This window comes from Labeo rohita, chromosome 12 (genome assembly GCF_022985175.1).
Source record: "Labeo rohita strain BAU-BD-2019 chromosome 12, IGBB_LRoh.1.0, whole genome shotgun sequence".
Taxonomy (NCBI): domain Eukaryota; kingdom Metazoa; phylum Chordata; class Actinopteri; order Cypriniformes; family Cyprinidae; genus Labeo; species Labeo rohita.
The window spans coordinates 26,629,589-26,643,154 of NC_066880.1; the positions used below are offsets into that span (position 1 = coordinate 26,629,589).

The 13,566-nt window shown below is 33.2% G+C and overlaps 1 protein-coding gene across 2 annotated transcripts; it reads right to left on the bottom strand.

The window, feature by feature from the left end:
• Positions 1 to 855: 855 nt before the first annotated feature.
• On the bottom strand, positions 856 to 12,586 carry prrt2 (proline-rich transmembrane protein 2). Of its 2 annotated transcripts, none has more exons than XM_051123603.1 (5): positions 12,282 to 12,586; positions 11,020 to 11,312; positions 6,720 to 7,030; positions 5,472 to 5,601; positions 856 to 2,697 (listed from the first exon to the last, which is right to left on the bottom strand). In XM_051123603.1, the coding sequence occupies exons 2-5, from the start codon at positions 11,246 to 11,248 to the stop codon at positions 2,681 to 2,683; spliced, it is 687 nt and encodes a 228-aa protein (XP_050979560.1). In that variant the 5' UTR covers positions 11,249 to 11,312; positions 12,282 to 12,586; the 3' UTR covers positions 856 to 2,680. The 2 variants fall into 2 exon arrangements, with proteins under 2 accessions (XP_050979560.1, XP_050979559.1); XM_051123602.1 differs by having other exon boundaries at positions 12,277 to 12,586.
• Positions 12,587 to 13,566: the final 980 nt, after the last annotated feature.

Genomic DNA, 13,566 nt, shown 5'->3' on the forward strand with positions numbered 1-13,566 from the left:
TTTATCTATCTATCTATCTATCTGTGTGTCTATTATCAATTTGTTTATCTATCTGTCTCTGTCTATCTATCGATCTGTTTATCTATCTATCTGTCTGTCTGTTTATCTATCTATCTATCTGTGTCTGTCTATCTATCTGTCTATCTATCTGTCTGTTTATCTATCTGTCAGTCTGTCTATTATGTATTTGTTTATCTATCTGTCTATCTGTGTGTCTTATCAATTTATCTGTCTGTCTCTGTCTGTCTATCTGTTTATCTATCTATCTATCTGTCTGTCTGTTTATCTATCTATCTGTCTATCTATGTCTGTTTATCTATCTATCTATCTATCTGTCTGTCTATCTATCTGTGTGTCTGTTATCTATTTGTTTATCTATGTCTATTATGTATTTGTCTATGTATCTGTCTATCTATCTATGTCTATCTATCTGTCTGTCTGTTTGTTTATCTATCTGTCTATTATGTATTTGTTTATCTATCTATCTATCTATCTGTCTGACTCATTTTGTGGTTTGTTCTCAGCAGATTTAAAAAATATAAATTTTGAGCAAGGATTTGAATAATTAGTAAATAACAGTGACCTTTAAAAGTCAAAATCTCTGTGCTCATCTTCTTCCGTCTCTTTCCACTGTGACCAAGTTATAAATCGTCAGACCTAAATATATCTCCATTTTTACACTCTTGTCTCCATGCTGTCTTCAGTATGTCCAGTCTCATTCTCATGTCTCACACACCTGAAGAGCGGCAGATGGTATCCCTGGCAACAGAAGCTTCAAACTTAGTCACACTAATAATTTGAGGACAAAGAACAATCCAGCAGTCAGACAACGGAAAGAATTCACAGCTGTTTCACATCTTTTTAATGCTTTATTCTGTTTCCCTACAGAGGATACATAGAGGGAAAGAGTGCTTCTTACAAGACTATCAAAATATTTGAGAAAGAAGGGTGCATGCAAAAATAAGTGCACAATAGCTAAATATTTCATAAGTCTCAGCTCTTTATCACTCTATCAGGGTGGTTTGAAACAAGAATGTTTATGTACTCCCATGTGCCAAAAGGGTATTAGGAAAAATAAATATATGTATTAGAAAAAAAACGATATAAAGAAATACATGGAATTAACCAACTTGACCTACCGTAAATATAATCGTCACATATCACAAGTTCTGTAGTATAGCATATGCAGTACCTAAACAGAAATGAAATGCACAAAAGCTACATCCATTCACAACCAGAGAATGATGACATCAGTTGCCCTCATTACAAACCCAGCATCCCACATGTTGAAATCTCATCATCATACATTCCTCTTTATATACAATTCATAACCTAGAGCAATAAAATCCTCCAGAGCCCCACAAGCTCATAGACTCATCAGTATTAACAGCCAAATGTCCCATTTGGATCTACAGGATGGGGTCATTAACACAACGTCTAATTAATACAATATTGCAAGATTCAGTTGTGATTTGGCTACATTTAGCTACAGATATTTCAGATTACACAGTGTATATAAATAACCCAACAACACAGTTCAATACAAAGGTTTGCAGCAGACACAGTGTGTTTTTTTTATAAAGATTAATATTTTCAGAAACACTTTTACGATGTGATGAAAATCCATTTCGACTGTGAGTGCTTGCATATTGCTTCATCAAAAGGGGTGTGGATTATTTTCGGCTGCAATATTTTGGTTGTCCAAAACACAATTTTAGGGTTGTTAGCTACATTTTGTGTAAGCACGACTACACGTTTGTGACGTTCAAGAACAGTCAGTTTTTTTTTTTTGTTTTTTTTTGAGAAAAAGACAAATGAACAGAAAGGAAGATTTGATTGTCATCAGTTAAATGAAAAATGTAAAATAATTTTAAAACAGAATCACAATATAAACTCCAAATGTCTGATGGAAGAAAATAAATCAAAAAATTTTTGTCATCTTCTTAAAAATGTACAGTATACAAGGACAAGAAAATAAACAAAAAGATGACTCTTGTACTCTTTTTACTAAGATATCTCTCTTCTTTACTCACAGGTGATCTTCTCATAAATGGTTCTCTGAGATTTTGAAAACTGAACAAATGTTGTCAATAAGTGCGTCTCTGATATAAGGACATGATCACGACTCCAGTTTACTTGAGGTTTCTCACGACTGAGGAGATCCACTTCATCACATATGAGCCACTTGACAATCTTCAGAACAATTGGCTTGTGTTTCTCATCAGATACTTTAAAGGAGGAACAATCTGACAAACCCACGTCTGTATATTGGTTTGGCTTGTTTTCTGCTTCTGGAGAAGGACAAATACTTTTGCTTTACCAGCAATTCTCCTCAATGACAGCGTGTGAGTGCAGCCAGTCTTTGCAGAGCATGAGCTATAGTTTTGGTGTGAGAGACTCCAATAGCCTCGGAGTAAGTGCCAAGGAACGGACGCAAGAGTAAAACTCTCTTTTCTCATTGTTGTGTGAGACTTCAGTGAAGTATCTTGCTCCATCTGTTTGAAGGATGGCATGTTGGTGCAGATTACCAAGGGTTCTTTCAGAGAGCAAAGTCATCCGATTATCGATTGCTCTCTACGTTGTGATTGCCGTCACAGCAGCAGTGGGGCAAAACAAATGGGCCGTGGTGTTCGGGTCAGTGGTCTGATGTGAAACTGGCTTCGTGGCAGGCTCACCGCATTCAGGATTTGACATTAACTGAAAATCACAGATAAATCATATTACTGATGTAAAAAACAAACAAACTCACAAACACCTGATATCATATATCTGTGCACCTTCTTTGTCTAGATTCCAGCTCTGCTCACTCTGAACTTCATGAGTTGCATTCTGGGATGCTTTTTCTAATCATATTAAAGGACTAAAAGCACTTGTTGATGGTTTTCCTGTACTAACAGGGCTATTAAAATGTACACTACCATTCCAAAGTCTCTTCTGCTTACCAAGACCAATTAGATGTCTATTTAAATATATTTTAAAATGTAATTTATTCCTGTGATGAACAGCTGAATTTTCAGGATCATTACTCCAGTCTTCAGTGTCACATGATTCTCAGAATTCATTTTATGCTGATTTGCTACTTAACAAACTGAAGGGTTATACTGACCAATTAAGATTTTGCTTACATCTTTTTTGTAAATATGTGACCCTGGACCACAAAACCAGTCTTAGGTCGCTGGGGTATATTTGTAGCAACAGCCAAAAATACATTGTATGGGTCAAAATCATGAGGAAATTAAGTAAAGATCATGTTCCATAAAGACATTTTGTACATTTCCTACTGTAAATATATCAAAACTTAATTTTTGATTAGTAATATGCATTGCAAAGAACTTAATTTGGAAAACCTTAAAGGCGATTTTCTCAATATTTTGATTTTTTTGCACCCTCAGATTCCATATACTGAAATAGTTGTATCTCGGCCAAATATTGTTCTATCCTAACAAACCATACATCGATGGAAAGCTTATTTTTTCAGCTCGCAGGTGATGTATAAAGCTCAATTTCGAAAAACTGACACTTATGACTGGTTTTGTGGTCCAGGGTCACATATATATATTTTTTCTATTTTATTAAAAAGTTTTCAGATGTAAGTCAATAACAATCACAATTTTAAAGTGTGATTTATGAGATTTGTTGTATTTTGAATGCAATTTTTCTTTGTGAAAGGCAAAAAGTTGATCATACTGATTTCAAACTTCAGAATTCTTTAGTTTGAACATATATACACTAAACCAAAAACTTTCATAATATCTTAGTTGATAAGTCAGTATACTTTATTTTTGCCAAAACATCCCATGTTTCGGTAGTGACAACACATTTTCGGTAGTGACAGTAGCGACCATGTCACATTACAGAATTTTAACTCACATACTAAAACACTACTAAAAACATACTAAAATTTGCATAACTGTACAAAAATTTTGTTTATTTCCCCCAAATAAAGGATATGTGTTCCCTTTTGTCTCTACTGAAACAATGATGACGTTTCAGTCGTGACTGTTGCGGTTGTGGCAATTTTAAAGAATAACACCCAAGGATACAAAGTTGTCACTACCGAAACATAATATTTTTCGATCGTGACTGTTTCGGTAGTGACAGTTTTATTCAATAACACACAAAAAAACAACGATGTCACTGCCAAAATTCCACCAAAAGTTTTGGTCGTGACTGTTATGGTAGTGACGATTTTATGGGATAACACCCCAAAAAACAAAGATTTCACTACCGAAATTTAACCAAATGTTTAGGTCATGACACACTTTTGAACCTAGCTCAAAGATGCTAATTACCACATGGTTATCAAGCATGGTCCTGAACAGTGGTACACATATAAAAACTAAATGTTAATGAAACCCCTAAAAAAAGTGTTTAATTATAGAAAAATGGTGTTTGGTAGAGACATTCTTTGAAGTTAAACACAAATTTTTCATACTTTCAAACACAATTACCTAAAATAATGGGGCATATCTATTCACCATGTAGTTATGAAAAAGAGTGACACATACATTTTTCCTGATCATAAATGTAGGGGTGTAGTTAAAATCGATCTCAGCCAATGGACTAAAACATACATTGTTTCAGTAGTGATGTGAAATTTTTTTTACATAAAGTTTCATAATTTAGAAAACAAAATATAAAATATATTTTTTGAACCACTTTAAAAAAAATCTAAGATTTGAATACTTATATATATATATATATATATATATATATATATATATAAAATAAAATAAAAATAAATAAATTACTCTCTTTCCATTATTAAATTGCTTTCTTTCCATTACTTCTCGTTGATGTCACTTGACTTCTCTGGTATTTATCAGTAAATGTTCATAATCCAATCAATTCCCAATGGATTAAATCCAGTCCTGCCCTATTTTTAACTAAATGTCCTATTCACTCTGTAATATGTCACATAATGGAAGTAAATGGGTTGCCCTTTCATTGATGTTAACTCAAGGAAGAGAATAGACTATTCTATTTGACTATTCTGTTGGTTACCATCAACGTTTGCTCTGACTTTTTTTCTAAAACATATAACAGTGTAAAACATTAGTCTGTGATACAGTAGATCAATCTGTTTTGTCATTTCTGAGTCATTATTAATTCATATATGGTTCATTATTCAAGTAATTAAATGCAACCCATGTAAATGTCTTCTAATCACCACAGCTTTGTAGAACACTTTTCCCAACATTAGAAGAAAAGGCTGAATGTCCACTGGGAAAAAGTAGCAGTATTTAAACACTTCAAAAGAGCAGCAAAAAGAAAGAAAATCTCCAGCCACAAAGGATTCTCTGCTTCTTGACCTACTTAGATGTCCTATGTATAGAGAGTTATGATTCAGATAATCCCTTCTGCAAAAATATCCAGCATTGAGGAGCATATTTCATGTTGAATGAGTGCGTGTGACAACGAAAAGGAGAAAGTCCCGTGAGGCACGGGTGAAGAGGTTAGAGATCGCTTACTTGACAGATTCACAGCGCATGCTACGATGATGACAGCTCCTCCCACCAGAGAGACCACAGAGAGCAGCTTGGCTACGCGACCCAGTCGTCTCGCTCCGTCTATGTTCCCCTGCTCTAGACTGTTTCGGGACTAACAGAACATGACAGTCAGATCTGAGGTTCCATTAAAGTCTGAAGCATTTTATATATTCAACACTGTAACACACAATGACAATTTCTGTCTGCTGTACAAAGGGAAAAAATGATTTTGCATATCCATTTGATATTTCAGCACAGACAGGATCATTCAATGAAGCATTCAGTGATGCCTTTTGTTTTTTAAAAAGGAATTTCTGAGATGTTTGTGTCATTTCAAACATTCTATTAGACATACAATGCATTTAAATGCCAAAAATTATTAAAACTGAATATATTAGGATATAATTATTCCTCCAGAAAACTAACAGGGTTGACACTGCAAGTCTTGTGCTATAAAATATATTATATATTATTATTAATTAAATAATATATAAGTATAATTATATTTCAGTAATAATAATGCAATAATATTCCAATTGTTAGTTGATGACAACTAAAGTTAGTCAACTAAAATTAGTACCTAACTTAGTACTTAACTAAAACTAAAATAAAAAATAAAAATAAAAATAAATAACAAAAACAACAAAATTTGTAAAACTTTACCAAAATTAAAATGAAATATATTTAGATTATATTATTATTATATTTCTTATCATTAATAATAACAATAATAACTCCTATAAAATTATCTAAATGAGACTAAAATATGACAATGTGCATATTTGCTAACTGGGAACAGACAAAAAATTATATTATTTTAAAAAAATACAATAAATAAGTAAATATTATTGAAAATCACTGGATTTAATTTTATTTAATAGTATTATATGTTATTATATTATTATAATATAATTATATATATTATTATATTATATGTTTATTATTATTATTTGCTAATTGGCTTTTTTATTATTATTATTATTAACATTTTTATATTTGCTAATTGGGAACAGACAAAAAATGATATTATTTTATTTTGAAAAATACCTATATATGGGTTTTAATTTATTTAATATTATTATATGTTTAGAAATATTACAACATGTAATATAAATATATATAAACAAAAAGTTTGCTATTCATTGTTACATTCAATTGGAACATTTAATGACCTTTTTTCTTTGTGTTTTTTCTGTGTAGAATGACTCAAAGGGCCTAAGTTCTACATACCATGATGGAGTAAACAAATCCCACAATGTTGATTGGCCAGACAGGGCAGAAACAGGCGATGACAGCAAGGATGAGGTAGTCTTTGGGTTTGGAGCGGTCCATCGGGGGGTTGGTGGCGATGCTGGAGTGGCGTGAAATAGAGGGCCGCGGGGAGAACGCTGTGTAGGCGATGGAGCTGGAGCGGCTGCCCATCCGGGTGCGGGCCACATGTGGATGGTGCGTATGAGGGAGAGAATGATGCCGGCGAGGAGGAGACGAGAGAATGGGTTTGGAGGCAGAAGCATCGTTCGGGGAGGAACAAATCCTGTCGACTGCCAAAAGAAAGAAAGGATGTAAGCAAACTAAATGATGAGACAAAAAATACTAATAAATTAGTCACTTGGCAATTAGGTCTTGGACAGAATTCTTACAGTACTGGTCGAACGTTTAGAGTACGTTTTATTTTCAATGTTTTTTGGTCTCTTATGCTCACACAGCCTGAATTTATTTGATTGAAAAATATTTAATATTTTATATTAAATATTTTTACTATTTAAAACAACTCTTACTATTTGAATAGTTTTAAAAATACAATTTATTTCTGTGATGCAACATTACTCCAGTCTTCAGTGTCAGATGATCCTTCAGAAATCATTCTAATATGCTGATTTGCCACTCAAGAAACATTCATCATTATCAATGTTAAAAATGTTTTAAATTTGTGTAGAAACTGTGATATACTACGATTCAACAGTTAATAAATTAACACTTTTATTCAGCAAGAACAATTTAAAATGATCAAAAGTAACAGTAAAGACATTTATGTTACATAAGATTTATGTAAATGCTGTTTTTAAACTTCTTATTCATCAAAGAATGTGAAAAAAAATATTTCTACAAAAATACTAAAGGAGAAGTCCACTTCCAGAATAACAATTTACAGATAATTTACTCACCCCCTTGTCATCCACGATGTTCATGTCTTTCTTTCTTCAGTCGTAAAGAAATTCTGTTTTTTGAGGAAAACATTTCAGCATTTTTCTCCATATAATGGACTGATATAGTGCCCTGAGTTTGAACTTCCAAACTGCAGTTTAAATGTGGCTTCAAACGATCCCGAATGCGGTTGTAAACGATCCCAGCCGAGAAAGAAGGGTCTTATCTACCGTAACGATTGGTTATTTTAATCAAAATAATACAATTTATATACTTTTTAATGTCAAACGCTCGTCTTGTCTTTACCTGGACTGTTTTTGTTCCGGTTCATGACAGTTAGGGTATGTTGAAAAACTCCCATCTCATGTTCTCCCTCAACTTCAAAATCGTTCTATATCGCTGTTTTACATTTTTGGTTAAGGGTGTTTGATCTTCTTTGCATGTTCACTTCGCAAAGATTGGGTGGGTACTTCTGCAGCGATGTAGGATGATTTTGAAATGATTTTTGAGGTTGAGGTAGAAAATACGTTCAGAGTTTTTCGACAAACCCTAACTCTCTTGAGTCAGAATACACACGAGTTCAGGGAGAGAAAGGCAAGATGAGCGTTTAAGATTAAAAAGTATTTCAATTGTATTTTTTTAATAAAAATAACAGATCACTTCACTAGATAAGACCCTTCTTCCTTGACTGGGATCGTTACAACCGCATTTAAGCTGCCTTTTGGAAGTTCGAAGTTTTTTGGGGCACCATATCAGTCCACTATATGGAGAAAAATGCAGAAATGTTTTCCTCAAAAAAACGTAATTTCTTTACGACTGAAGAAAGAAAGACATGAACATCTTGGATGACAAGGGGGTGATCTTTGTTTTGGAAGTGGACTTCTCCTTTAAGCAGCAAAAACTCTTTTCAACATTAATAATAATAATCATTTGCATCAGAGCAGCACAGAATTTCTAAAAGATCATGTGACACTGAAGACTGGAGTAATAAATTATATTTTAAAATATATTCAAACAGAGAATAGTTCTTTCAAACTGTAAAAAATATTACACAATTTTACTGTTTTTAATGTATTTTTAATCAAATAAATGCAGCTTTGCTAAGTCTTTTCCATAAAAATGATATGAATTAAAAAATGATAATGATTCCAAACTTTTGACCTGTAGTATATAAGAGAACAATACATTTATATAACATGCACTAAGACCATAGTTTCCTTTTTTCTACCTCTCTGTTATCATGATTGTTTGTCTCACCATGTTTTCCTCTAAACATGATGCTGACAGAAACCCAGGATGACGTGCTCTTTATACCAACTTTAATTAAATAGCCACCAATGGAATTAATTCACTAATCTCTGTCATGCCTTTCAGCCCCTCCTGCCAGGAAGCCCCTCTGGCGATTTTAATTAGGATGCACAACTTTAATTTAATTAAGAGTATTTACGACACACTCAGCGACTGTAAAAAGAAGGGAAATAAAAAATCTCGCTGTTAACCTCAAACGAACTCATCGGAGCATCACCGAGCCATAATAAACAACAAAGCGGTCATGAGTTGTTGAGCTTGTCCACTGCCAGCTCTCAATCATTCAGTGGTGAGTAACAAAGAAATGCCCCTCAGAAGAGCCTGTGCATTATTTACAATGATCGGATCTGCTGTGCAGCAAACTATTCCTCTAACAGTGCTGCCAGGAAGTGCTTTCTGAATTAATCATTTTCACTTTTCGTTTTTATTTTTGCTTTTTTAAAGCTATTTGCTTATTAAATCCTGAAAGTGTGCATCATATATTTCTTCCTTTACTATTCTCAGTATTTCGCATAACCAGGATCAGAAAATAACCAGGGATTTGAGCAGTAATGACTATACATATATGCCCCAGATATGTAAAATGTGGGGACAGAATGTACCACTGTAGTGAATTGCTCTTTTTGATTAGTTACCTAGCGTTTGATTTAACGATATTCTATTCTAGGCCTGTCTATTTATGGTTTCAGTGGCTCTGCAGTGACTGTAGTGACCTGTAACTGTCAGATATCTGTATTTATTTTTGAATATGTGGCTAATGAAGGGGTTTTCAGTTTTAAAAAAAGAACTGGTAAGCTCTAAAAACACTGAACGTGAAGAAAACTCACCCCAACAACTCCTAGACCTGAAACAGGGATGGTATAATTTGAAGTTACAGCTGCTTTTGCATTTAATATCAGTTTGGTTCAGTGTTATTACTGTTAATTAGGACAAAAAAAAAAAAAATAAAAATAATAATAATAATAATAACAAAATGAAATAAAGTAAAATAAAACACAAAAATTAAAAATATAGATGAAAAATGTAAATTTAAAAAATGTAAATCAAATCAATACTGATTTGGTTCAGCATTGTTATTGTTAACTAAGACTATTAAAAAATACTAAAATAAAATAAAATAAAACCAAATAAATAATATATATATATATATATATATATATATATATATATATATAGATGAAAAGATACATATAGACGTAAATTAAAGAAAAAGAAGTCCAATAAAATTAATATTCGATACTGATTTGGTTCAGTGTTGTTAGTGTTAACTAAGACTTAAAAATAACTGAAATGAAGCTTAAATAAAAGACAAAAATTAAATATCTAGTATTTTAATGTTTAGTATTTATTACTGAATTGGTTCAGGGTTGTTTTTGTTAACTAAGACTATTAAAAATAACTGAAATGAAGCTTAAATAAAAGACAAAAATTAAATATTTAGTATTTTAATGTTTAGTATTTATTACTGAATTGGTTCAGGGTTGTTTTTGTTAACTAAGACTATTAAAAATAACTGAAATGAAGCTAAAATAAAATATAATAAAATCGACAAAAGCAAACTTAAAATATATAAATATATATATATATATAATTTTATTATAATATATAAAAAAGCCTGAAAGCACATAATAAAATTATTTAAACAATCTAAAATTAATGTGAAAACATATATAAAAACAAAAGCTTATTCAAATTATTAAGAAATGCTTTAATAGTTAATAAATAAATACTAAAATAACACCAATTTGGTTTTCTATACTTGGTTTTACAGTCGCTCAGACATTTTAGGTCTATTTTTTTCTAGACTATAACTTTAGTCTTTGTCTTTTTGTAGCTGCAGTTTGAGCTCTGAAAACACTTCATCTCCGATGTTTGCCTATTTAATTACATGCCATTTTTAAAGTCATTATCCTGATTGCTGTATGCAAATGACTGTAGTGTGATTGGCACAGCAGGACCTGAAAGTCTTTTATTCTTCCTGAAGACAAAGCAGATGCTTTCATATCAATTATTCTTATCCCTTCTCCCTCACAAAACCCTCCCAGAACGACACATTATTGATGAAATGATAAACTACCACTCTCAGCTTTCTCCTTGACCATAACGGTGACCTCTCCCGAGCGCCGTGCCTCCTCATTGGATGGCTGGGGGAAAGTAAGGGGGCGCAGACACGGGAAGGAGTCGGATCCGACCCCGGTGGTCCCCGGCTGGTACGTCACAGGGCCCGGGGTCTGGCAGCTCATCGGCTCCCCATCTTGGGTACACACCAGAGAGCCCAGGGATGCCTGACGGTACTCGGTTTCCATAGAGATGACGGAGGGTGCGAATGCGGCCAGTGTAACGTTGATGTACAGACGGTGTCCCTTGTGGCTGAAAACAAGAGAAAAATAGTGAGATTTATGCGTACAGGGGATAAATCTCATTACCGTCTGCCGCGCGCGCACAGAAACGCATGATGAGATGCAAACTCACACTCCAGCACATAGTGTCATCAACACACACATCACATCCTTCACAATTCAGCATCTCAGAGCTATTTATTCACACAAAAACAACTCAGCTGCTTTGTTAGAAGATCATTTTTATCAAGCAATGTTTGTTCATTAACATATGTGCTTGTTTATCTCATTTTAACCTCTTAACCTAGATATGTAGGTCATAAAACTGACCTCAATTACAGAGAGATGTTATAACATTCCTTTTTACAGCAGGAGATACTTTTACTCGATTTTAATACACTAAAGTCTGTCAAATACGACGCGATATATCGCGATAAAAATAAAGGAATTTACCGCCTTTTTTTCAAAAGATGTTTTAACGGCCGTAAACTTGACAGAAAATGTGGTAGATTTTTTGACAGCACGTTATTCGTTTTTCTCGGTTAAATGTGATAATTAAACACATGAAAAACAAAATTTTTCTCTGGGTATGTGGGAACATATGGTGACAGCCAAAATAATCAGTGGATTCTCTCAAGAAAACATCCGCGGAGAACATGAGGGCAAATAGACAAAGCCGTAGGGAAAATAAGAGACATATGGAGGGACAGAGAGAGAGAGAAAGGAAAAGAGAGTGTAAAAAACACAATTTAGTCCATAGTTCAATTATAGGCTACGGCATAAAGAGGAATATAAAGATTAACGTTAATTAATAACACAATGTGCATAAGCTGTTCTTTGTCCTCATGCGTGCAATAACACAGGTACAATTCACCTATCCAGGTCGGGAAACCCTTTTGTTTTCTAATAAAACAAAGGACTGTCGAACACAGGCATTACAAATCACTCAGACGTATATTAGTACACATATTACATATATAACACAAATAAGCTACCTTACACCGTGCGGTTCCAGCCAGTGTGCGGTTGTAGTCGCACGTACGCGGTTAGTCCATTTGCATAAACGGTCGCTCGGGCGATTCAAATTAAAATTCTATATTCCACTGTGGCATTTAAACGCGCGTTAAAAGAAAAATACCGCGCGAATTGTCGCGGTGGTGTGATCTGTGCAGTGCGCTGGTCGTAACGGCAGGGATGCTGGGATCATCACTTGCTGCAGGCTCACACTCACTGGACCAAAGGAGGAGACGGGAGGAGAGTAAAACAGCGTGAAATGAGTAAACTACATGAACTGCGCGCACTGGAGAAGCCTGTGATAGAAAAAAAACACGAGTGGATGAGTGACACACTTATTATGAAGGCTGATTATAGGCTACAGTCCATAATCACATATTTATATCAGAGTGCACATTCATAGTATTTATACGATACAATTAACAAGCATTTCCACAAAATAAGCTACGTATTTCAGTAGTATTACTCAGTAACAATGTAACATTGCAAAGTAAACTAAGATACACTAAACAACAAAATAAGTAGAAATTTGGAAAGGAAAAGTATTAGCTACACTGTAATAATAATAAAAAAAATACAAATAAAGAAATTTAAATAAAGGTAAAAAAATGTTCACTTTTAAAAAATGCAACAATCTAAAATACAGTCGCATGTATATTATCTTATTAAGTATATTTAATATATTTATTGTGAAATACTGCAAAAAATTACTAATTCACAGTGAACAATTTACCAGTAAAAATTTTTAAACAACTCATGCAGTTTTATGTAGTAAATTAACACAAAAACAGTAGTTATGAACTGTAAAATACATGATCCAGACCCCATCCTGCAATCCCTGAAATGTCACTATTGTTCTTTACTGTAAAATTTATTTTACAGTGATTAACATAGGATATTTATACATAGACTGAAAGCTGCATAAATAAGTTTTCCATTGATGTATGATTTGTTAGGATAGAATATTTGAAATATTTAAAAATCTGGAATCTGATGGTGAAAAAAAAAATCTAAATATTTAGAATATCACCTTTAAAGTTGTCCAATTGAAGTTCTTAGCAATGCATATTAATAATCAAAAATTAAGTTTTGATGTTTATGGTATGAAATGTACAATATATCTTCATGGAACATGATCTTTACTTAATATCCTAATAATTTTTGACCCATACAATGTATTTTTGGCTATTGCTACAAATATACCCATGCTGCTTATAACTGGTTTTGTGGTCCAGAGTCTCTCTCACACACACACACACACACATATATAT

What these genes read in the sequence shown, in the direction of transcription:
- prrt2 (XM_051123603.1), bottom strand. Translation starts at nt 11,248, where the DNA reads ATGGAAACCGAGTACCGTCAGGCATCCCTGGGCTCTCTGGTGTGTACC. An exon ending in CAAGGAGAAAGCTGAGAGTG is followed by an intron (nt 7,031 to 11,019) that starts GTAGTTTATCAT and finishes TTCTTTTGGCAG; the next exon opens with TCGACAGGATTTGTTCCTCC. An exon ending in GATTTGTTTACTCCATCATG is followed by an intron (nt 5,602 to 6,719) that starts GTATGTAGAACT and finishes ATGTTCTGTTAG; the next exon opens with TCCCGAAACAGTCTAGAGCA.